The 24,963-nt window shown below is 33.1% G+C and overlaps 4 protein-coding genes across 7 annotated transcripts; 1 reads left to right on the plus strand and 3 right to left on the minus strand.

Moving 5' to 3' along the window:
• Window positions 1-2,209: 2,209 nt before the first annotated feature.
• Window positions 2,210-7,941, plus strand: LOC108469637 (D-xylose-proton symporter-like 2). The gene is made up of 14 exons (XM_017770596.2): window positions 2,210-2,487; window positions 2,859-2,956; window positions 3,735-3,813; window positions 3,961-4,020; window positions 4,163-4,229; window positions 4,330-4,454; window positions 4,817-4,918; window positions 5,057-5,425; window positions 5,514-5,561; window positions 5,670-5,732; window positions 6,255-6,335; window positions 6,552-6,650; window positions 7,109-7,246; window positions 7,598-7,941. Exons 1-14 carry the CDS (start codon window positions 2,443-2,445, stop codon window positions 7,727-7,729), a joined length of 1,506 nt encoding a protein of 501 aa, XP_017626085.1. The 5' UTR covers window positions 2,210-2,442; the 3' UTR covers window positions 7,730-7,941.
• Window positions 7,942-7,995: 54 nt separating this feature from the next.
• LOC108469636 (pentatricopeptide repeat-containing protein At5g27270) lies at window positions 7,996-16,010 on the minus strand. 4 transcript variants are annotated; one of them, XM_053031630.1, is made up of 11 exons: window positions 15,305-16,010; window positions 13,172-14,576; window positions 12,697-13,008; window positions 12,194-12,298; window positions 12,025-12,112; window positions 11,829-11,950; window positions 10,913-10,977; window positions 9,879-10,544; window positions 9,144-9,282; window positions 8,916-9,033; window positions 7,996-8,597 (listed from the first exon to the last, which is right to left on the minus strand). In XM_053031630.1, the coding sequence occupies exons 1-8, from the start codon at window positions 15,839-15,841 to the stop codon at window positions 9,987-9,989; spliced, it is 3,192 nt and encodes a 1,063-aa protein (XP_052887590.1). In that variant the 5' UTR covers window positions 15,842-16,010; the 3' UTR covers window positions 7,996-8,597; window positions 8,916-9,033; window positions 9,144-9,282; window positions 9,879-9,986. The 4 variants fall into 4 exon arrangements, with proteins under 4 accessions (XP_052887590.1, XP_052887591.1, XP_017626083.1 ...); XM_053031631.1 differs by having other exon boundaries at window positions 9,435-10,544; XM_017770594.2 differs by lacking the exon at window positions 9,144-9,282.
• Window positions 16,011-17,809: 1,799 nt separating this feature from the next.
• LOC108469520 (NAC domain-containing protein 45-like) lies at window positions 17,810-19,013 on the minus strand. Its single transcript, XM_017770391.2, has 2 exons — window positions 18,749-19,013; window positions 17,810-18,370 (listed from the first exon to the last, which is right to left on the minus strand). Exons 1-2 carry the CDS (start codon window positions 18,948-18,950, stop codon window positions 18,060-18,062), a joined length of 513 nt encoding a protein of 170 aa, XP_017625880.1. The 5' UTR covers window positions 18,951-19,013; the 3' UTR covers window positions 17,810-18,059.
• A 740-nt stretch (window positions 19,014-19,753) lies between these two features.
• Window positions 19,754-24,427, minus strand: LOC108470319 (uncharacterized). Its single transcript, XM_053018473.1, has 8 exons — window positions 23,843-24,427; window positions 23,449-23,544; window positions 22,658-22,804; window positions 22,299-22,608; window positions 21,896-21,986; window positions 21,370-21,697; window positions 20,943-21,091; window positions 19,754-20,536 (listed from the first exon to the last, which is right to left on the minus strand). Exons 1-8 carry the CDS (start codon window positions 24,203-24,205, stop codon window positions 20,023-20,025), a joined length of 1,998 nt encoding a protein of 665 aa, XP_052874433.1. The 5' UTR covers window positions 24,206-24,427; the 3' UTR covers window positions 19,754-20,022.
• Between the last annotated feature and the right edge of the window lie 536 nt (window positions 24,428-24,963).

A 24,963-nucleotide genomic window follows, 5' to 3' on the forward strand; every position in this document is an offset into this window, starting at 1 on the left:
CTACAGTATAAACATTAATTTTGTCGATTGGCCTTTTTTTATAACTAAATTTTTATCCCTCCGTTAATGTTGTGACTAAAATATCATGTGACAACAAAACTCTCGTTTAATAAATACATTGAATCCACGTAGTTTCCGGTTAATATTATTTGACTACTTGAATAATTGACTTCTTTTAACTCCTAATCTTCTTCCTACTGAGTTTAAAGAGAGCAAGAAATGAATGCCTTTACAAATTGAGAGTTTAAAAGGAGTGTGTTGAGAGAGGAAAGTAGTGATTCAAAGACTAAAAAAGTAACTGTATTAATATATTTTTGAAAATTCGGGTGAGTGATTAAATTTGTAATTTATCTTAAATTTTTTATGATTTTAATTTAATAATCAAAATATATAAATACTTCTATTGGATCATGAGTGTATTGATAAACTATAATGTACTTTTAGAAAAACGAAAATTTAAGTTTAAAAATTGAAGATGACATTATTACTGTGAAAGTAACTACAAACCTTTTATTCATAGACCGAAAAATAATTAGTTTTAAGATATAATTTTAATATATTAATGATTGCATTACATAACGTTCAAAATATTTATTTTTGTTTTATCTATTTTTAATATCAAATTATATAGACTGATCCAGTTCGGATAGAAGAGATTATGTAAATATGGGCCCCATTTGATCAAACAAGTCAGAAGTTAATGCCATGAACGTTTCCTTATTTTCCACCACATTCTTTCATTAATGATAAAATATTTTTATTTATATAAATACTATTGATAAATATCAAACTATGAGTTTAAATTTATTTTGATATAATATTAAGGATAGTGATACGAGCAATACAATTCGAATCTAAATTTAAGTTCGTTTTAAATAAATATATGGAAAGAGTTTTAATTATCGCTCCATTTAAGTTAATTTCATTTTAATTATATTATATATAGATTCTGTCCAAATTATTCTATGTTTGATTTATAATTTGTTATAATTAATTTTACTTTTAGTGATTCAGATGTATTATTTTTATGGTTTTTAATTAATATTTATCAATCTAAACTTTGTGTAAAAATGAGTTTTTACAAAGAACACGGAACTTGTTATAAGTTCTATGATAGAAACATATTATCATATAAAATCAAGAGTAAAATGATAAATTGTCGAACTTAAGGCTACGCCTAAGTTGATTTAATATGATCCTAAGAGAAGATAAAATAACGAAGTGTTATATTTCAAGATGATTTTTTCAAATTTGAGCTCACCTCTAGCAATTCATATTTAAGTTACTTATGGTTTAAGAGCAAAACTCAAGTTGTTGTTAGCCTTATAATCTTTCATGAGAGGTTGGATTTGTTTTGAGTTGTTTGTTAGAGGAATTTATATATATTTTGGACAAAAGAGTTTATAAAGCTGAAATAATACTTATCTTTTTTTTTTTCAAAATAGTTACAGTAAGTTTGAATGAGATAACTCTCCTTTGAAAATTTTAAATAGAATTAAATTAAATAGATTGGATGTATCAAAAATTGATTAAGGTATGTATTAGAGAAGGATTAGATTGAACTTATGAATAGCTTAGAACTAATTAAATTGAATAAATAAATCAATTAAACTCTAAGAATCAGTTGAAAAATTATGTCTTCCTTATTTGGGGTGAGCACAATTTAATTTGACTTAAAAAAAGCTTCAAATTTCGAATACGATTCAAGTTGATTTTTCAAATTCAAATAAACCAAATACCGAATCTCAAAACTTTTTGTTTTCCCTCAAAACCAACTCGAATCTTTTTGCTTTCATTTTTAAAACTTTTACTTCCCTAAACCTTAATTTTTTTAATCATGCTAAATTTTTATCAATTTCTGTTAAAATTGAATTATTGATCATATTATAAAATATTAGTGTTAAAATTTTTTGTTGGTATTAATTTTATATTTTATTTTTAAAATAAATTTTATTGAAAAATCATATTTTTTATATTTAATATATTTTTAATTTTAAAATACATGATGATAAAAATAAAAATAATTAAAACAATTAAGCTAATAAAAATTAACTCACATGGGATCGTATATTTTAATTATGATGAGTGGATAAAATTTTTTTATTCGATTTGATTCGATCCAAGCTTAATCTAAATGTGTCATAGTAAAAGAAATCCAAAAATAAAAATTTTTAACGTTTCAAAAATCAACTCAACAACTACCGCCTGACACCCAACATTCAAGTTTCAATATTTTTCTTTTTTAATGGTAATTTCTAGTTTTCTACCATAAAAATTATTTTCATATAAATAAAAAATTTATTCCAACAAATTGTCAAACGAGCTTTATCTGTTTTTTTGTTGTTTGGTTTCCCAGCAAGAAAAGAGCTCAAAATCGTACTAATTAGTCGCTCTTACAAGCGTCAACTCTGTTGCAGTTTCAGATTCTTTTCTAGAAGAAGCATGGCATCAGATCATGAGCAACCTGGGCTTTCCTCTCTTGGAAAGGTTTTGTTTCTCTCTTCATTTCTCAATCTGGGTTTTTCTTTTCTTACCTGTTTGGTTACTAAGAAAATGCATGAACGTGTAAGAAAATGAAGGACAAGTATTGGGTATTGCTTATCAAATTTCTTTCTTCTTTGAAAGAGCTGGAAAATAAATTAAAGAACCCCATATTAGTGCATAAGATAGATTGATTTCTATAAGTTTTTTTTATTTTTTATTTGGACTCAAAGTAATAGAAGATATTATGATATCTTTAATTTGTGAATATATATCCTTTAAGAGTACCCTGATTTCTCTGTAATTAACCAAAAGACTACCCTTTTAGCTGTATGAGTTAATTTTAGAGTTGTTGAATGAATTGTTGATTTTATTAGGTGGGAAGGTCTTCTGGTGAGATTGGTCCAGAACATGAACCCCTTATTAATGGGATTCACACTTCTGAAAGCTATTCTGCTTCCACTGCTATCCTTCCGTGAGTTTCTCTTTTAGATTTTTGTTTATCCTTCGGTTTTTGTATTGATTGTATTGATATATGCAATGAGAAACATGAAACATCAACGCATTTGTTAAAATATTGGCAACCATATCTTTCTTACCATGATTCCAACATATAGTAACTACTTGGCAAATTTATGCTATGGCAAATGTTTAATTGGATGCTGCTTAAAGATTTTGTCTTTTGGCCTAGTATGAAAGAAGTTCATGTATGGGAATGAGGGGGAAATGGTCATTATTGTTCTATTAAATGTTTCATTTCCGTTAGCTAAACTAGTGAAAAGATATTTTGACTTATATATTACTATGAACATGGCTGTTATTTAATTAAATGTACTTGAAATAGCTTGGATTTGATTAAGAATTGAGTTGCAATCCAAGGTTTTCTGATGGGATTTTTAGCTTCTTCCTTTGTTGTTTCACACGAAATTATTTCATCATATCTGGAGATACCTCATGATTTAAAGAAGTGATTCAACGGTGTAACAATGTAAATGCAGCTTCAACAAAAACGGAAGAAGCTTCTAGTAAAATGTTAGCTCTAATAAATACTCTTGAGTCTAGATCCTTCCTCAATAACCTCATTAAAACAAACAACTTAGGGTACAATCCATGGAATTTTCAAAGCCAGCAGTCAAACTGGAGCTAATACAAGGCCTAAACTGTGATTAGCTGATCATTTATTGTAACTTCAAGGAGCCTAAACGTTTGTGTGATTATATTTTTCTTACCGAAGGAATGTCTTCTGATTTCAGATTTCTCTTCCCAGCTCTTGGTGGACTTCTATATGGTTATGATATTGGTGCTACATCCTGTGCCACAATTTCAATTGAGGTATACTTTTTACGTAGTAGTGAGCTGCAGTAAATATTGTTAATTATCATGCTTTTATTGTTGTTCTATTTGGGTCTGTGCCAATTAATTCTTCGAACTTGCTATTATACCATGTTTCTGGCATTTAATCCTCATATTTTCTTGCAGTCAGCTACCCTAAGTGGAATTTCATGGTATGACTTGTCTTCGGTTGAAGTTGGTCTCATTGTGAGTGCCTAATTGTCTCTCATTATTTATTGACATTACCAATCATTAGTGCAAACTTTCTGTTTCTTGTTGAAGCGCATGTTTGTAAGTAGCAATGCAAAGAACTTACCATGCAAATTATTATTTTTGTTGCTTTCCACAGACTAGTGGCTCATTATATGGGGCCTTAATTGGCTCAGTCTTGGCTTTTAATATTGCCGACTTTCTAGGTCAGTTTCTTTTTTTCATAACTTGTGATGGGAGCCGTATCTTTGAACTCAATTATAAGGCTTTTTCTGATGAAATTGCAATGACTTATCTGAATTATAGGACGACGAAGGGAGTTGATTATGGCTTCCATCATGTACCTTGTAGGAGCGCTTGTGACAGCATTTGCACCTAACTTAGTAGTTATGGTGATTGGACGTTTTGTGTATGGCATAGGGATTGGACTGGTAATATACTAGATACTCAGGCATTAGCTTATGAATCTTCTGGATGACCATGTTGTAGCGTACACTTCTTTTGGGTTTATATTTCTGTTTACAACCATGTACATGTATAACCTCAATGCACAACAGCATATCATTTAAACAAATTATGTAACAAGGTAAAAGTTCAGTACATTGTTGTATTCTTATATTAAGGGAAACTGCAAATTTTCAACAATTAGCTAGCAGACAACATAGTCATTGAAAAAGAATCATCTATAACTATAAAGAAGAATTTACTTTTGTTTTGTTTTCTTTTGTTTTTAAAATAAGCTAGCTGTTCTTCTGTGAATGAGTGAATGAATTTTAAGTTTATTCACTTCCAGGCAATGCATGCTGCCCCAATGTACATTGCTGAGACAGCTCCAAGTCAGATTCGTGGCATACTAATTTCTCTCAAAGAGTTCTTTATAGTTCTTGGGATGGTTGTAAGTGCTTCAATTCATCTCTCAGGGTTTTTCATTTTGTTTTAAGTCATTATAGCATGAAGTCTAATCCACCAATATCTGCTTTGAATTTCCCTTTTAATTTAACATGCAAACAGTAAGCTACTGGATATTTTGCAGGCTGGTTATGGAATTGGCAGCCTCTTAGTTGAAACAGTTTCTGGCTGGCGCTATATGTACGGAGCTAGTACCCCTTTGGCAGTGATCATGGGAATTGGAATGTGCTGGCTTCCAGCATCACCCAGATGGCTGCTATTACGTGCCATTCAGGGAAAAGGCAATATGCAGGAGTTAAGAGAAACTGCAGTATGTTGTTTATGCCGACTCAGGGGTCAATCTATTGGTGACTCAGCTTCTCAGCAGGTAGATGAGATTTTGACTGAGCTTTCTTATGTTGGTGAAGAAAAAGAGGTCACACTAGGGGAAATATTCCATGGAAAATGCTTGAAAGCCATGATTATAGGTGCAGGTTTAGTTTTGTTTCAACAGGTATTCATCATTAACTAAGGAGCTACCCCTTATGTAGATATTTTGCACCTACAGTTTGACTGACTTTGTATCCTCAATTTCATGATAGATCACTGGTCAACCAAGTGTGCTCTATTATGCTGCATCAATCCTTCAGGTATGAAACTGATTTACATTGATGGTACTCATTGCCAAATTTAAAGCGAGTTTTTGATGGATTTAGAAGAAGACATGTACTTTATCCTAACCGAGAGAAATCTAATAGAGTGCAGGATTTTCTGCAGCATCTGATGCTACCCGAGTCTCAATTTTACTTGGTTTACTTAAGGTAGATTCTTTTCATAGATAGATAAACTTGTTCAAAGTTTTGTAAATGCTATCTTATCATATTGAACTTTCCAGATGTTTATATATCTATGTTCTATTGCTTCATGACTTTGAGAGTATGTGCATCTCTACTGCAAAGTTTCATTTTACTTAGCTGACACAAGATGCTTGACTTTGCTAGTCAACCATATGAAAGATATTCCACCAAATGTATGGTGGAGTCCTCTGAGAAACTACAGACCTTTAGTGCTTGGGAAGATTTTTGATATATTCTTTCTTGCATGATTTGTTATCTCCATTTCTCCAATTGTTCGAGCATCCATGTAAAGAAACACATGTGGTCTGCTATCAAGATGCCGACAACTGTCATGAACAAAAAAGTAATTTTGTTTTTTAAGTAAATTTTATGCCTATAAGATGGTTTCCATTGCTACCTTCTGCATGATTGGCAAATCTTGTCTCTAATTGGTACTTGGTAGCTGTCTCAACCAGAAAGTCTTGACATTTTTTGTTGTTGTTATAGTTGATTATGACAGGAGTAGCCGTTGTAGTCGTCGATAGGCTCGGGAGGAGACCTCTTTTATTGGGTGGTGTTTCCGGGATGGTAAGTCCTTTTACCTCTTTGTTTCTTGAACTGTTAGAGGAAAAAGTTTACATGTTCTTTAATCAAGTTTGTGAGGTCATTCCATTGGATCCATGTTTCTGCTTGCTTACTGCAATTAAATAATTCAAATCTGGGTTCAATTATTTGACTTGAAATGCTAGCAAGAAATTAAAAACAATTTCCTATTATGAAATATGTTATTTGTCTGTGTGACAGGTTATTTCTTTGTTCCTTCTTGGATCATATTACCTTTTCCTGGATGATTTGGCGGCTATTGCTGTTGTTGCACTGCTGTTGTATGTCGGGTGTTATCAGGTTATCAATATTATCTTTCCTTTCTTCATTTTAATGATCTTTTTCACCATACGTACTTCTAATGTTACAGTGTTCATCTATAGTATATCTCATTAATGCCTTCATTATCTTATTGGTTTCTGTAGATATTGGTTAGACTGAAACTTTGTTGCATCCAGGCTGTACTTCCGTGTAACTATTGTTGTTTGGATTCCATTATAGGAAATTCATTAAAATGGTAGTGAAAAATATGCATCATGAAAGTTCTTGCCTCACTATTCTATGGCACTCTGTTTATAAGACATATTGCATGCGATGCTGTACATATGTGACCATATTTTCAGTAGCTTTTGTTGTTACCTTGCTTATAATACAAGAATGTGTAGCTCTATACCTATCAAGTATGGTTTGTGTTAAACAAATTTTGGATTCAAATCTATTTAGTTTTGGCTTCCATGCTTACTATATTTATGATGCAGCTATCGTTTGGTCCTATTGGTTGGCTGATGATCTCGGAGGTTTTTCCCCTACGCCTCAGAGGGCGAGGACTTAGTGTTGCTGTACTTGTGAATTTCGGAGCAAATGCACTCGTAACATTTGCATTTTCTCCTTTGAAGGTACTTAAGCATTTCCATCATATATATTGCCTCAATCGTAATTCTTTTCTATGTTTTCCATATATTTAGAAGATTGTACCCCATACACATTCCAAATGTGTGCCGAACATGAGTCCTTCAAGGAAATGAAAAGTCAAAGCATCGTAGTTTGCTTTAGCTCTCCTATATTAATATATACATGCCTTATTTTTTGAATCATGAAGGATGGAAGATACTGTTTAGCACTAATGTTCTCTAAACTTTTGTTAAGATAGATTATGGCATTATTTTTCGTTTCTTTTTTTCCCTCTTCAGAATACCATTTTCTTTAGGTACTGCCAGTGGTTACTGTAGTTTCTGTTTTGACTGTAGGCATGGCTTGGAGCTGGGATTGTGTTTTATGTGTTTGGAGTGATAGCTATATTATCTCTCGTCTTTATATTCTTCATTGTACCGGAGACGAAGGGTTTAACTCTCGAGGAAATCGAGGTGAAATGTCTATAGGTTTCGGCACTGTGCTACTTGTTCAATGGCTGAATGCTTTGTAGAATATGTCCCTATGTAAGTTCAAATATGCAGGGAAGTTCTTCATATTCTGCAACATTTAGGTAAAAAGACAGTAGTATGTATCTCCTGGCTGAATGCTTTGTAGAATATGTCCCTATGTAAGTTCATATATGCAGGGAAGTTCTTCATATTTTTCAGAAAGAAAATAACTTAGAGATGAGCTGTAAAGGTAAACAAAGCTATGAAAAATTGAAAACGAAAAATTGAAATCAGGTAAAATTCACTTCACTTAAATTTCCAGGTTCCTAAACACAAGTATTATCATGTTCGTATGTTATATTACATTACCATACAACCATGGGTATGCGGATATTTTAACGTACAAAAAAGAACATATCCAAGTCTGAAATTCACCCGAGCTTAAGGTGACATAAATCAAGCAGGCAATGCATGGGGTAACATAAATGTCATATCAAAACTAAAGAAAAATCATCCAAAAGCAAAGGCATTGAACTTGAGAGCTCCAATGAGCAAATAATACTTGAAATGTTCTTTTTAACAAGCTAAATATCGATTGATTGATCAAGTTTTCCGGCCAAAACTAGTTTTTGAACATTGTTATAAGAGTCTCGGTAATACTTGGGTTTTCTTTTCACCTAACTTTATGAATGCCACCGACCTGAAGTTCCCTCAGTTGAATAGGGCTGCTGCCAGCTCTGATTCCTGTCAAGGTTCTTGAAGGAAGCAACAAAGAGTATAATTCTTCACCAGCCCTTTCAATACGGATGCAAGAGTTGCTTTCATGTTAGCATTTTCATTTGACCACAATGCCCCCAAATAGCATAGATAGAATAAACTCAGGTACCTAAACAATGGGCAGAAAGCACAATCATCGATATAACATAAAGGGGACAAAAATGAAAGTAAACAAACAATATAAAAGAAGAAGAAATATTAAGTCTGCAATACAGATAAGAAAGACTCATGTTAATTGACCAATAATCTGAACCTCCTCACCTTGCCCTTTTCCGTTTCTTGAAGAAAAGGCAGGAGAGGGAAGTCAGTAGAAATTTCGAAAGGAGAATATTTTATTCATTATTTAAAGTTCAAAAGCACATAAAAATCTTGATTTTTTTTTATTTTTTATTTTTCATTCAGAAGAAAAGTAGAATAACATCCTCACCATAGAATTACAACAATTGGGCAGTTCAGAGGAGAAGATTCCGTTTGCTTGCTGAAGCTAACATGGCAGTGTTCCAATATGGTTGTTAAGGTAGTTTTAAAAGAAGACCTCCAGTTGCCTACAATAACAGTGCAAGTATGGGTGTTCAAGTTGTGGATTCTAGCAGTTAAAAAAGAATATTAAAGCTTAATTCTGTTCAAATGGTTAAAGAAATTGGTGCAAAAATACAAGAGTCTGGTGATTTCAACAGCAGAGATAAACAACTGCTTTGAAATCCTTAAGGTTCTTCCTCATGTCCATAACTCCACCGAGTGAAAAATAACTTGGAATAATCTAAGGCCTAATGGTCCATCAATCTTCAGATCCCCTGTAAGCAAATATCAGGTGAGATGTATTGATGAAGAGATTTCCATGTTAAAAGTGATTCTTAGACATTGTTAAATATCAATCAAACAATTGTAAAAAGAACGAATATAAAGATTATACTAGAAAGATGGTTCAGATTGATGAATGGTTCACCTATCAACAACTTGAGATGTTTACTGGAGTACAAGAACCCAAGACTCCAATTTCCCCGCTAATGATAGTTTTGTTACAACTTCCATACAAAAATGATGTGGCTTTAGAAACATTTCATGCCAACAGCACAGTGGAGCAGTGGTTAAGCCCCTGGTTTAGCACCCCAATGACCAAGGTTCAAACCCTGTTGATGTAATCTCCTCCCCCAATTTGTAATGTATCCCAAAAAAAAATTCATGAATCATGACTACATAAAGGAAAATATGCAGATTGCAACATCCAGAAGGGATTTTGGGAAATGAACAACAAAAGTCGTGATTTTGTAAAGTTGAAACGAAAGTGTTTGCCTACATAAATAGGCATATGAACCAATTTCTGGGGAAGACCACAAGAACAATAAAATATATCTGATGCAGGAAAAAGAAAACACAGAGATGGGCTAACCTGGTAAATAATGGCCTTCTTCAAAAGAAGGAAAAAAAGCTGGTATTGGTTAGAAATGAAGATAATTTCCAAATTCGAAGCATTGTGCTGGAATGGTACTCTTAAAGATCAAGGGATTTTCATCTTGGCTCCAACTTTGAGGTTTTCCAAAAATGGGATCCCAAAATTATTCATGGAATCCTGAACACTGCTAGCTTCAGGTTCCTTTCCCGCATACTTGTAAATATGCACGGCTGCACTCATGATATACTTATCTGGTTCAGCAGTATCCTGAATCTGCTCAAAAAAGTTGATGCCTTCTTCCACCAATCCATAGTCAATGTAACCTCTTAGCATGGCACGGTAACATGCCAGGTCAGGACTTATACCAGTTGTAATTAGTTCCTTATAAACTCTCTCTGCTTCGCTCATCATCCCTACGTTTGCAAAAGCATACAATAAAAGATTAAAATGAGCACAAGTTGGAGGGATGCCCATTCTTCTCATACAACTTATAGTTTGCTCTGCTTCTGCATATTTCAAACACTTGGTATAAGCCTGAATAAGGGAAAGATATGTGGAGTTGTCAAGCGAGCAACCATCTCTCTGCATGGCTTCAATAAGCTTCTCAACTTCGTCACATAGACCTGCACTGGCGTACATATTGATCATAATTTTGTAGCTGACCTGCATTTCCCCGGAAGGCAAACAGTAGCACCAAATGAGTAGATAATAGTTCAAGTAAAAATTTTACTTAAAATTGAGGATTAACAGATTAATACATTTTTCTATGTATGGATCTTCTATCATGTCATTTAAAAATAATGCGTAATGCCAAAAACCGCATCATATATGCAAACATACATAACGACAGACACTTGCACAGTTTTAATGTGGTGTCTCATGCTTCAATTAGGACTCCAAGTAGCAAAAAGAGTTGATGTATCAACAAAGGCTATTGCAAAAAATCATCCTTCAACATTATTAGGAACTAAATGGTTCTTAGGTTTCTTTCTTAGCTTCTTCATAATTACTTAAAAATGACATAAGCATACCATTCCTGGATTTATCCCTTCTTCTTGCATTCTAATGAACAATGAGAAAGCTTCATCCCTCTTACCTGCAAAATATTAAATTAGTGATGATACTGTAACACGGAAATCAAACTGCTGTCTTGACTATCTAGCAGTTTTAGTCAATAATCAGGCATATATGATCAATTATCCCATTTGGGGTAAATTTGCTCAACATTTTGATTAAAGCCTTTATGGCAATAATATTCAGCAGCTGGATTCTTCTATGAATGGATAAAAAGTAATCCAAAATGATGGAAAAAAAATATTTGCATTAACTTTCTTCTTGTCGTAAAAAAAAAAAAAAAAGGGCAATCTAGGACGAAGCCAAGAAATAATAGCACAACCTACTTCAAGGTGCAATGTGTTCATTTTAAAATGCATGATCTACATACAGCTACTACATCGAAATACATACAAAATATTTTTCTCCTATAATTATGAATCAAGCTAATAAAATCTAAGATATTTCTACCAATATCTAGAAAAAACTTGATAAAACAACCATAAGCAGTAATAATGCCCCTTTCTGGGAGGAATAAGGGTAGAAGATAAAGGACGATGTTAGCAGCAAGAATTATAAAAGTAAATGGGGCAGAGGCAGTGTACAAAACAGAGAAAAATGAAGTTTGGGAGAATGGATAGAGAAGATACGAAAAAGAAATTATGAGAAATTCAAATGGTTATCATTTGATTCTTTCAAGCAATTTTTCTTTTTTCGTTTGAACAGCTTCACATAGAAGGTATGACGCGGAAACTTATGAAAATTTCAGGGTTTAGATATTAAAAGTTAAAATTGTAGGGGATAAAGTGTTTTAGGAAAAGTTAAAGTTCCATTGGTATAAATTGCTAATTAATATTGCCAATTTGCCTTCACTGACAAGAAATAAAGCATTACCAGCCTTCCCATAATAGCAAATAAGATTCATATATGCCTTCTCATCCAGAGTCATGCCAGAGCTGTGAGCAAGGTTGAACATCTCCACTGCCTTGTCCAGCTTGCGACCTCGTCCATACACGCTGCACCAATAAGCTGCAACTGTCACATCAACATTCAAGTATTGACAAATTATTTCTCATGGTCAACCTCTTACCTAATCAATGTGTTATAAGTCTGAATTGATGGAGAAACTCCCTTGGAAAGCATGTGCTCATAAATGCTGGTTGCAAAATTTAATTTACCTATAAAATTCAAACAACTAGTTATTGCCAACTTTGACCAGCGAGACACATTATGCAGTGAACCAAGATAGTTTTAAGCACCTGCTTCTAACATTGCCTTGATAAATGTATTGTATGCTACAGTATCAAGTTCCAAATTGTCCTGAAAACTCAAGTGTATCATCTCTTTTGCCTCTTGATGTTTTCCTGGAGAAAGATTAATCTTGTTACTCATAGAAAGTGATGCAGGATATCAGCGACGACAGCATACTAAACTGTGAAACACATAAAACCATAAGATTTCTCAACATTTTAACTGAGTACCTTAGGATACTAGCATGAGATCAACAGTAAAAGATAAAAAGAAAACACTAACTTTACGGGGTAAATTTCAAGGATACTTGTTTGGTCTAACTCTTACGATAAATTATTGAACTATTTACACAAAGAACCTACAACTTTATAGACATTATAAACAATGAATTTTGAACCCAAATTATTTTTTTACTTAGAAGATTCTCATATAAACCATATACTATAAGTATGACCCCTCATTAAGTATTTAAAATGCTTTGTAGGTCTTCTGGAGTTATATAAACTAATACCAGAAGTAGTCAGAGAGTAGACAACTTTGCTGATGGCAATGGCACCTAGATCGTGCCCCTTTTTGAATGCTTCTTTGTACAGAGAATATGCTGCCTCAGATTTACCACATTTAATATACGCATCAATCATTGAGTTATATATCAATTTCCCACAAGTGGGAGAATCTGCAACTGCAGTGAAGACATCTTGGGCCTGTTTTAGCTTCTGTTCCTTCCCGTATATACCAATAATAGATGCAATTGTTGCATCATCCACACTGCAACCTAGTCTGACAACTTGATCATTAAGAGCTTTCATGTTGGATAGATCACCTATTCAAGAAAGCAAAACCAACACTCAAGTGAAACACACCACCCCAAATTGCAGTTCCAATCACACGGAACGAACAAATAGAAAATCTTTTAAAGAAATTTAAAAGATGTTTCTTTACTTTAATGAAAAATATATTTATTACAATAGTAAACAAAATTTTACCTTCTTTCAGAAAGTTGCTTATTAGTTGAGTTAATACAGACATGCTACCAGCAGTCTCAAGCAACAACTTTAATATTTCTTCCAAATTATTGAAATCCTTACATTCCAAATACAACCTAAGTAAATACCCCAGAGCAATGGAGTCAAGTTGGTTAGAGGCCACATTGCCTTTAACTTTCTGATGTCTGAGGGGTTCTCCACATATAGCTTTAAAAAATGTTTGAATAAACTTGTTATCTTTATACGAATCATTAGTAACCATCTCTTTAGTCAATTGACCAATGTCTTCTAGCATTCCCTCCTTGCAATATATTCTTACAACCGTCCTATATAACTCCTCATCAAAAGCTACTTGATCTTCCCTTATCTGGACAATAAATTTCTTGGCCCTTCCTGTCAAGTTGAGTTTAATATACAATCTGAGCATATCATTGCAAGAACCAGAATCAGGAAGTCCAGTCTTGGCTAAAGCCTGAAATGTAACTTCAGCAGCATCCAGATTTTCACTCATGACATAACATTGCAATGAAACAATATAAGCAAATCTTGAGAACCAAATGTCTCTAGATTTCATCATTTCAATAATATCCAGAGCCCTCTTAGCATTTCCTGAATTAAGATGGACTTGTGCCATTGCTAAATATGTTTTCTCATCACTTAGTAGGCCAAGCTGATCAATCTCTTCAAACGTTCTTTGTGCATCCTCATAAAGGCCAAGTTTGCCATATATTCTAATTAGCAAGCCATAAATAACTTCATCAACTGCAATTTTATTTCTTTCCATCTCTGTGAAAAGAGATAGAGCTTGTGAATAATCTTCATTCTTATAGTACAAAGTTAAAAGAGAAGCACAAGTGTAGTTGCTTGGAACTATTCCCCTGGATCTCATATCTTCATATAAATTTAGTGCATCCTGCCATTTACCGTCTTTAGTGTGTGAACTAATAAGCAGGCTATAAGTTGCTTCCTCAGGGACAAATTCAAGTTTCTTCATCTCATCAAAAGCCTTGAAAGCCTCTTCACAAAGACCACCTTTAACAAGTGAGTGAATTACTACTGTATAAGTGAACCTATCGGGTGCCACCCCTTTATCAACCAGCTGCCTCCATAAATCTATGACCTTTTCATGGAGTGATTTCTTTTGCAAAGAAGACAGCATAAAGTTGTAAACAGCAGTCGAAAGTGTGATTCCCCTTTCTTGCACAGCAGAATAAAAGGACTGCATAGCCTTGTGTCGTCCCCATCTAGCATATGTACACAACATGGTACCACAAGCTACTTCATCGGGTTCACATCCCACTTCAAGCATCTCCAGGAAAGTCTGTTCAGTCAGTTTGATTTTCCCAACTTGCCCATAAGCACGCAAAACAATCGTATAAACAATAACACTCGGGCGATAGCTCAACTGTTAAAGCACAAATCTATAATTACAATCTATTAAAGTCCATGTTTTGGGAGACAGCAACATAATTACTTTCCGTCTCTTCAAGAAAGTTAAACATAACACATTTAAAAGCAAAAAAGAAAACACCATATTCAGATATAGAGACAAGTACTAAACTATTTTTGAATAACTACATTATAAAAAATTTTAACCTTTCTCCTTTTTTTAAGAGAGAAATTTAAACCTTAATTTACTTGTATTGGAAATAATATAAATTTGAAGCAAGTTAGTCCATTCGTTGGAACATGCTAAACAGTCTGAATCCAAACACAGAGACATGGAAATAATGACATTGGGTATAATATAAATGATACAAACTTCAACAGCAAAGATTTCAGGTTAAACTTAGGAGCAAATTCATCCCTCTGTTATAAAAGCGAGCAATTTAGTCTTACATTTAATTTCGAAGCAAATAGGTAAAACTGTAAATGATAGTAAGATTGAAGTCCTTATCGTGTTCTAAGTCAAAATTTTTAGACATTCAACATTACAATATTTAAAATTTTATCTCTTCGCTTGAAAATTAAAAATTAAACGTAGAGAGGCTACACTATTCCTATTCATGTTTAGCATTTTCAATGTTAAGTTCAAGCAAATATGAGTTCCCACAAAATTTCAACTTAAAATAATCAATATTAACAACTAAAAGAAGCGTATTAAGTAGCAGAAAAGCACCTAAAACAACTGACCTGTAACTTCATCCAAGCAAAAAAATCCCTAACTTGCCTCCAATTCCTTTGTTCTTTCAAAACCACACACATATCCCTGAAGCTCAATTTCCCAACAAAACTCCCCATCACCCTCCTCACATCAACTTCCCCTTCTTTTCTTTCCCCCATAGCTCTAACAGCCTTTATCGCCGCCACTACGTGCTTCCCATACAACTCCCCATTCCTCTCATCTTCCAAATACTTCACCATCTGCTCTGGGGTCCTCTTTATCCATTTCGGAGTCATGGCGCGTGGACCTTGGTTACGCCTCAACGCGCTTAAGTACTGGGCCTTCTTCTTAATGATTCGACGCGCGTTGTCATCGGAGAGTGGGTTCTTGGGGTTTTTGGACTTGGGTTTGGGTTTTGTGGGGTTGCCGTCGCTGAGGGAAAATGGGTCCGGGCGGACTGAGGAGCGTATGCGAAGTCTGGGGGGTTTGGAAGGTGGTTTTGGGAGGGTAAATGAAGGGAGGAGATAGGTTGTACTGGAGAGGAAGGTAGACTTGAGGGACTCCATTGTATATGTACTCACGGTGCTTAGGTTCAGTGAAAAAATGGAGGCAAACTATATTTTCCGTTTGTATCCGGGGAAAATAAGAGTTTCAGTTAGTTAAGTGAATCTATTGGGAATTGAAAATTAAGGAGCGGATAAAATCCACTTCACCCTATCAAATTTTGAAAACCGGACCGGTAATGGAATTTCATCAAATTATTAATTTTTAATTTAATTAAATAAATTATTAATATTTTTAAAAATATATTTTAAAAATAGGAAAATAACTCAATCGATCTAACCATAACTTCAATCAATTTATTTAACTTGATTCAATCGTATTTATTTTATTTTAAACAATATTATAAAACTTAAAGCGGTTCGTACTCGAATCAAAGTTAGATTCAATTTGAGTTTATTTATAATATTTACGAATTTTATATTTATTTAAGTCGATTTCAAATTTTCTTTAAGTTCATTCACATTTCTTGTGGCTAATATAATTCCATTTTAAATATGTTATTATTTTAAGTTAATATCAATAATTTTATATATTTTTATCAATTTTTAAATAGATTTAATATTTATATTATAATATTATGTATTATTATATATAATTTTATGTGATTATATCAAACAATAATACATTACGAAAGTACAAAATGATTCGGGTTGGGCTCAAATATATTATTACTTAATGTATTCTTTTGCCATGGTTGAGTCTTAAATGTTAGGTGTAGCCATTATTTTAAATTAAATTAATTTTTATTGTCCAATCTTATTTTTCAGTATATTGTATTGACTCTGAGATATTTGTAAAAACTTTTGAATTTAATTTAAGCCAATAATTTAATTTTTGAATAAATCTTTGGGTTTAGTTAAAAAAATAGAATCTAATTATTCACACATAGTAAATGAAATTTAAAAACTATACGTATAACGTATAATAAGTCTTAAATTTAAATATTCAAAATTTAGAATGTCCATCTTTACCAATTATACATGAAATATTATAAAAGTAAATGGCAAGTATAAATAATTTATATGAATATATTTAATTTTAATACTATTTAAAAGTAATGTAGCATAGTTATTTTAAATAAATATCAAACATAAATATTTTTAAAAATAAAAATTGGAATAATACAAATATAACATTACAATTCTTATTTTTTATTTTTGATATAATGCTTAAATTTACACATAATCTTTTTTAATCCTTAAATAAAAGGATAATGCGCTTTAATCATGTTCTCTTATACTGCTAACAATATCAATACCAACCGAACTAAAACTCGATTGATAGTATAAACTATTTAACATTGATCTTGAATAATAATAATTGCCGAAAGAAATGGATTTAATTAAAAAAAAAAACCTATTCAACTATACTCCATAAGAGCCTTCTCTGTTTACGATTCTGCAAATTACACACCGATGAATCTGAAAACAAACTAAAAAAAATCAGAAAAATAATAAATTATTTTGTTTTGTTTTTAAAAATTAAATATATTTAAAATATTAATTTATATTTCATATAAGAAGAATCTACTTTCTCAATTAATTTTTCATTTTTATGTAGAGGTGTTAATGGGCTGGGTCGGGTTGCGTTTAAGTCAGGTTCAACTAAAATTTTAAGCCCATTTGTTAGGTCCGACCCAGATAAAAATGCCAAAACTCGAGTTCAACCCACCCATATTAAATTTTTTATATTATTTTTATTTAAATTTTTTAAATATAATACATCCGAATACAAAAATATTAAAATCAATATTTCTCAACAAATTAAAAATAAATTTAAAAAATGTGTTATTTAAGGTAAATGCAACTTAACAAACAAATAACTCTAAAATAGTAACAAAATTAACAATAAAATAAGAGTTATATAATAACAATAAAATAATAACAACATACTAATGAAATGGTAACAAAATAATAAAAAAACAATAACAAAATAATAACAAAACAATTAAAAAAAACAGCAAGAAACAGTAAAAAAACAGTTTTTTTTTTTCATTTTTGGGTCGGGCTAGGCTCGGGCAAAAAAGCCTTACCTGAGACCTGGTCCGTTTTCTAAACAAGCCTTATTTTTTAGGCAATCCGATTTTTCAGGCCTATATTTTTACTCAAAACCTCTCACTTTTCGGGCAGACCTTCGGACTGATTCACGTGGCCCGACCCATGAGTATTTCTATTTTTATGTATTACAAATTATTATTACATATTATATATTTATTGCAAATTAAATATATAAATATACCTTGGCCTTGATTTTTTCATCAAGTAGTGGATGAGGTACCAGAAAGGTAGGGTGAATGCTGAATTCATGCATCACCCATTTCCCAAACCCTAATTCTGGGATTCTCCAATGAAACACAAACAATCTCTTCAACCCAATTATTCTATCCCTATGTTTGATCTCCTCCGCCTTTCCACAAGATTTCCAGTAACCATTTCTCGTATGTCGTTCTATTCGATCCATTTTCGACCTTATTTCCTTCGTTTTGGTGAAGTAATAAGCTTCATTATTCTTCCTACCATGCTTAAATTCACCTGTAAAAACAAATACAACAATTTATTTATGCTTCTGTTTAACTAATGTTGCTTCTCATCTCTGTTAAAAGTTCGAGTTTCGAGAGTAAAAGTGTCTCATTGGATGCTTAAGAACACAAACCATGCAAATTACACATAGTTAGAATTCAACTCATACTCTATATACTATGGGACATTTAAGGCAAATCAAGTTGAATCATGAACAACTCGTATGGTTCATCGATCTTCTCTAACACTCAATGAGACAATCGCGTTGTTTGAGCTTATCTCCTCTCTAAACATCCATGCTCACGGAAGATGTATAAAACAAAATCTTCATTAAAGACAATATCGAAAGTCGGATAAACATAAAGCTTTAATGTTTAGATAACAACTTACAAGGTGAAAAATGAAACGGATCCAAGTAATAAAAATCAATGTTTTTGATAACATCAAAAGGAAGCTGAAATCCCTTGATTTTGTTGAAGAGATAAAAGGAAATCAACTCATGATCTCGAGGAACAAATCTATACCCAATTGGTAATGCCTTGTTTTCATACTCATCCAGGAAACTATCATCAGAAACTAAAGCTTCCGCCATTGTTACAAAACTTGGTGTTTTGATGTTGCTCTGTGTATATTTGTTGTTTTTTTTTCCCTTGGCAACTTGGGGTTTTGATATTGCTATATATGTAAGAAGATTGAAGTTTTTCACTAATCCTAATTGTGTTGGAGTACCGAGTAGGACTGTAATTTTTAGAGAATTTTTTTGTAAAACAAATAAACAAAAATAATATCTCATTTAATTATTTGGATTTCATCGAATTGATCGCAACTTCTTTTAAAAAATATATTTTTATGGTTAAAATATACAATAGGTTAATGTGTTCTTTATAAATTTAGAATTTAGTTCTTCTATTTTTATTTCTAAGAATTTAATCTCTTTACTTTTTAAATTTTAAAATTTAAGTCTAACTGTCAATCTTATTTTGTTAAATTCAAATTTATTATAATATCATTTTTAATGTACATTACTACCAAGTGGGAGACTTTATTTTCTGTATTTCAAAATATCATAAAAATTTTAATAATATTAACAACTCGACTTAAATTTTAAAATCTGAAAAATAAAAAGACTAAATTCTAAATTTACAATGAATACACGGACTTATAGCATATTTTAACCTAATTTTATATGCACGCAATGTGTTGAATTCTTATAAATTCCTTTTCCTAATTTAAAAATTCTCTCTAAATTATTAAAAAAATCCTTTCTAAATCAAATTTAATTCTTCCATAAAACTTTACTTATGTTAAATTTTATTTCAATTAAATCTTCAATAAATTCCTTTTCCTAATTTTATTTCAATTATTTACTTAAGTTAAATTTTAAATAATAATTAATTTAATAAAAATTCAAAACTTGATAGTTATATGTAAATGGACACATACTTGATGAAAACACGAATCTGGTTAACATAGGCTATGGTATAGGATAACCATAGGATTTATGGGAAACAAATTTTAACCTATTAAGAACTTCAGCATCAATATATATTTGTACCTCTACCCCAAATTACATGAGGGAAAACAATGACAACATGATGCCCTATACTCCAAAAATCGGGCCTTCTAATCAGCTAAACTCACCCCCAAAGAAACCCGAAATTGAATCATGCGCGATCTCCATCCGCGCCAGCCAGTTTTCTTCTTTGTTGATGTTCTGCAACCTTATAATCTACCACTTCCCGGAATAGGTTCGGGTCAAGCACACAGCTCTCACTCCCATAAACAGCTGCTTGAACGCTCGCCATCAGTTTGGCTATTTCCCTTCCAGAAAATCCTTCAGTCTTTGCTGCAGCTTCTCTTAAGATATCGTCGGTCAGTCCTTTGATCTCAATCTTTTGCTGCTGCTTTTTGAAAAGATTTTGAAGCAAACCGGGTTTTCTTGAACCAGCCTGAGCTATGTACTTGTCTAGATAGAGCTTTAGGAGTTTGAAGCGTTCATCTTCCCCGGGCAAAGGGAATTCCAGTACTTCATCAATGCGATCGGCCACAGCTGAATCAAGATCACCAGGACGGTTTGTAGCAAGAGCAAGGACTATGTCCTTGGACTGGTCACCTGTGCGGAAAAGAAGAGCATTGAGTGCACTTCTTTGCGCTTCACTCATGTAGGTTTTGTTCCGTCTGCAAAACAGTTAAGCTGAAACAATCAATATTCAAAGGTAACCTTCCAAATTAACAATGGATTCTAATGTTTTCATCCTAGGTCGGTTACTTCCGTGTACAACAGTTATCGAGGACATGTGATTGTTACCACTTACCATAAGACTAATACCTCTTCTTGGCTAAACAACTATGAAGGAAGATTGTTTGATGATTAAGAACTTGGTTACATGGACTCGAGTGTAAGTTCCGATACTGGAATATGTCAAACATAGGTATGTTCAATTTATCTTCTCAGTTTTTCCATATTTTTGGAGGATCCTTTCAGGGTCATATCCCTATACTTGACATGGGTGTCAAACACTGACACAGGTACATCAAGAAAAATGAGAAGTAGGAGCAAAATAACCAAATGGTGTCGACTTACTCGCATAAAAATGCATCTGCTTCATCAATGAACAGCAACAAGCCTCTCTTGGACTTCTTTGCCCAGTCAAATAACTGGTGTATCTTTGTAACTGCCTGTGGTCCCAATGGAGCAACATCTCCACCTGTCATCAACGCATAATCTAATCCCTGAACAATAATATAATATATCAGAGAACTAAAAAAACATGAAGAAAACAGAAACGAATTCAAGATGGTCAAAGAACCTTTAAAATTTGAACAAATTCATGTAGGATACATATTTGTATCCAACACTTAAATCCGAATGTATACCCAAAGTCTAACATCAGATTGAACTACCCAAAAGATGGTCAAAGAATCAAAATATGCATTTTTTTAATCTGCAAATAAAAGATAAACGTAAGTGCCAGCTACAAATGGGACAATGAAGGTATAGCAGCTCATACAGATTTTCGAGCCAGTTCTCTTGCAGCCATTGTTTTTCCTGTTCCAGGAGGGCCATAGAAAAGCATATTCCTAAACGGTGCTTGGTGAGCTTTTGTATTGGCAGTTGCACCCGATAGTTGCTGAATTCGTTTTTGAAGAGAAGGGTGCAAAATCACATCACCAAACCCATTTCCATTTTTTGATGACGTTTTATCCCCATTGCGTAGAGAGCTCATAGCACGTGAAAATATGCCAGACCAAGGATACTTCCCTCTGGAAGATTCACGGATAAGTGATGGCTGCCCCAGTATTCTATCTACGTAGCCCCAAATCACCCTCGCACCTTCCCTGCCCCAGAGGGATGACAAATGAAAAGCAATTACACTCGAATTGTGACAAATAAATAAACCGATAATCAACACTGGCAAACTCTGATGAAAGAATTGAACGAACTTGTAGCAACTCATCAACACCACAAACATATACAATCATACAAGGCAAACAGAGACGCAAAATATGAATCTTCAAGCAAAATCTATAATTTACCTGGTAGTATAAATACCAGCTGCCAGAGCAGTCAATCCTCCAACAGCCACAACCAGCTTATTTTGATCTGTCAAAATGGCTCGCAAACCACCTAGACAAAAAGATTGCATCGACAACCACAGCTTCTTCAGTAGTATAAGATAAACAAATGCGACTTAAGAAACATATCAAAGTAATCACTCAGCAGCAATTCTATTTCAGGCCAGAAAAGAATACACAAATAAGCAAATAATGCATCCAGTACGGCAAGAAAACATAGGAGTGGCAGGATTGATCAGTGTACAGTTATCTTCTACTAGGTTAGATCATACAGAAACTATAGAAAAAAGGGAACATGTCACTTTTGGAATCTAGCTGTTTAAAGCTCCCTACAATTACGGGATGCATGATATGGAATTAATACCTCCAATATGATCAAAAGTAGTATTAATTGCAGCAACCCACTTCTCTCTTTCTGCATTTGCACGATCTACAAGCATGCGCCTATTGACTTCTTCAGCAAGCTTTGCTTCATGGGCTCTCCCTTCTGCTTCTGCCATAGCTTTCACTCTGATTGTTTCACGTTCGATCTCAGCTTTCTCCCTCTCTGTTTGTCGACGCTGTGCTTGAATCTGTTCTTCTGTAGCTCTTCGAGCCTGCTCCTGTCTAATTGCTGATTCCTCTTGCAGTTTTACAAGCTCCTGATTCCTGGCTCTTTGGTATTCATTTTCTGCCTACAATAACATAGACATTCATTTTGTTTTCCATATATTTCATGGTAACTGTTTCATGAATGCAAAAGTATAAATAGATACATGCCTGCATCCTCTTCCTTGCCAATTCATCCTCGTAACGAGCCATCTGTGACTTTGTTTGGGCTTGATGCTGAGTTAGTTTCTTCTGTTCATCGTATATTACCCTTTGTCTTTCCTGCCAGCAACCATGTAGGTAATAAAAAACGAATAAGAAAAACAACATACCATAACAGAGTTTCAAATGCATAACAACATTCCGAAGCAAGTTTGGATAAAGAATATGAAATGTAGAACATTCAGTTTTCATAACATTGTAAACCAACTATTTAAATGACAAAGCCTGTATCTCCCAAAGGCCATTACGGTGGTGTTTGGTGCCTTACCATCCCCATATTCCAATGGAATGTGATTAGTAGGTATTCAAATGTTAGGAAAATGACATTGCAACATTTGGTTTACAAGGGCCAATAACGTTACAGCGTGTAGTAAACTAAGCACTTTTACGTATAAAAGGGCTTTTACTGCAAATTAGGCTTATAATGAAAATGATAAATGTACAAATGGGTTTTTAGTACAAATTAGCCTTATAATGAAAATGGTAATTGCTAATTTGATTACACTAAACATTATTTACACTCCTAAAAACAGAAAAAGAAATGACATTTGAGAATGACACAAGCAAAACATATGCATTTAATTGACAACAAATACAAACATTTAATTCCAAGAATTAAAAATCTGATTAGAGTTCTAATATTAGAAATTAATATATTCATGCCACCAAATCTTCATGAGGAGAGATTTCAGAAGAAAACTTACAGTTTCAGCTTGGGCTTGCATTGCCTTAAATTCTGCAGCTCTTTCAGCCAACTCTGCCTGCCTTGTCTCTTCTTGCTTCTTCATAAGTTCAAAAGCCTACACCAACAAGCAATCAGCCATTAGCATAAAAAAAAAATTACCTTTTTAACGAAATGAATGACCAAGATTAAACTAATTCAATCCTCATAATCTCAAATAAAAAAAATCCAAACCAACTGACTCAGAAACTAAACATTTAAAAGAATGCCACTTCAATGAACTTTACATAAATCCATTAAAATCCTTCAAGAAAAGCTACAAAATCAAAGAAACCCACTTTCCAAAAGGCCTAGAAAACCCCAAATCAAACATATAAAACAACGAAACCTAAACTTCTGGAGTCCAAAGGGGAAACCTTTTTCGCATTAGAGGAACTGCTGATTTCCCTCAAAGCCTTGGCTCCTCTTTCCAAAGCCTCAGGATCAAAGCCAGCAGAGGACGTCCTTGGATTATCATTCCTAGCCTTAACATTCCCAGAACCTTCCTTATCAGTCGTAGATGCCGGTGAAGCAGACGGCTGAGATGGTAGTTGCCCAGTAGATGACTGAGGAGAGCCTGAAGGGGAAGGGGAAGGGGAAGGAGAAGAAGAAGAAAATAAAGGAAAATTGAAGGGTCCATCAGCAAAAGCAACGTTTTGATTGGTTTGGGATAAAAGTGAAGAAGATGCAGAAGCTGCTGCAAGAGCTGAGATTAGTCCCATTGCACAAGTTTTTGCCATTTTTTTTTGAACACCTCCAGCAAAGAAAATAAATGTGAGATTGGATTTGGGGTTCTAAGGCTTTTCTTGTCAAAAGGGATTGGCTTTAAAAGCAAGAATTCTGAAGTTGCATGGTGGGTGAAAAATGGTGGAAACAAAAAGAGAGACGCAAAGTGAAAGAAGGGAAGGTTCAGGGTTTTGGTAGGGTTTGTGTTTTTTAGGGTGAAATGGCGGTTTTAAGTTGAACCGGATGTATATTCCTGTCAACCGGGATAATGAACCGATTTGCCCCGAATAATAGAAAAGAAAAGTATAAAATATGGCTATAGTCCCTGTACTTATTGAAAATTAGGAATTTGTCTGTATACTTGTATATCTAAGAATTTAGTCCCTATATTTTTCATATTTCAAAATTCAGGTCCAATTATTATTACTATTAAATTTTTTCTTAAATTCATGTTAATTTAATTACAACATCTTTTTAATTACATGACTATTAAGTGAGTAGTTTTATTTTATTTCAAAATATCGAGTAACCAATTTAATAAGAAAAATAACAATATTAAGAATTGGACTTAAATTTTGAAATCTAAAAGTAGAAAAACTAAATTACTTGAAATACAAGCATAAGGACTAAATTTTAAATTTTCAAAAGAACAGAGACTATAAGCACATTTTAACCAAAAGAAAAATAAGATATTTACAATAGAAAAGTAAAAATAATGAAAAGTGAAATAACTGTAAAACAGGAGAGTGAATAAATAAGAAAACAATTTATT

The sequence above is a fragment of the Gossypium arboreum genome, chromosome 8 (assembly GCF_025698485.1).
Source record: "Gossypium arboreum isolate Shixiya-1 chromosome 8, ASM2569848v2, whole genome shotgun sequence".
Taxonomy (NCBI): domain Eukaryota; kingdom Viridiplantae; phylum Streptophyta; class Magnoliopsida; order Malvales; family Malvaceae; genus Gossypium; species Gossypium arboreum.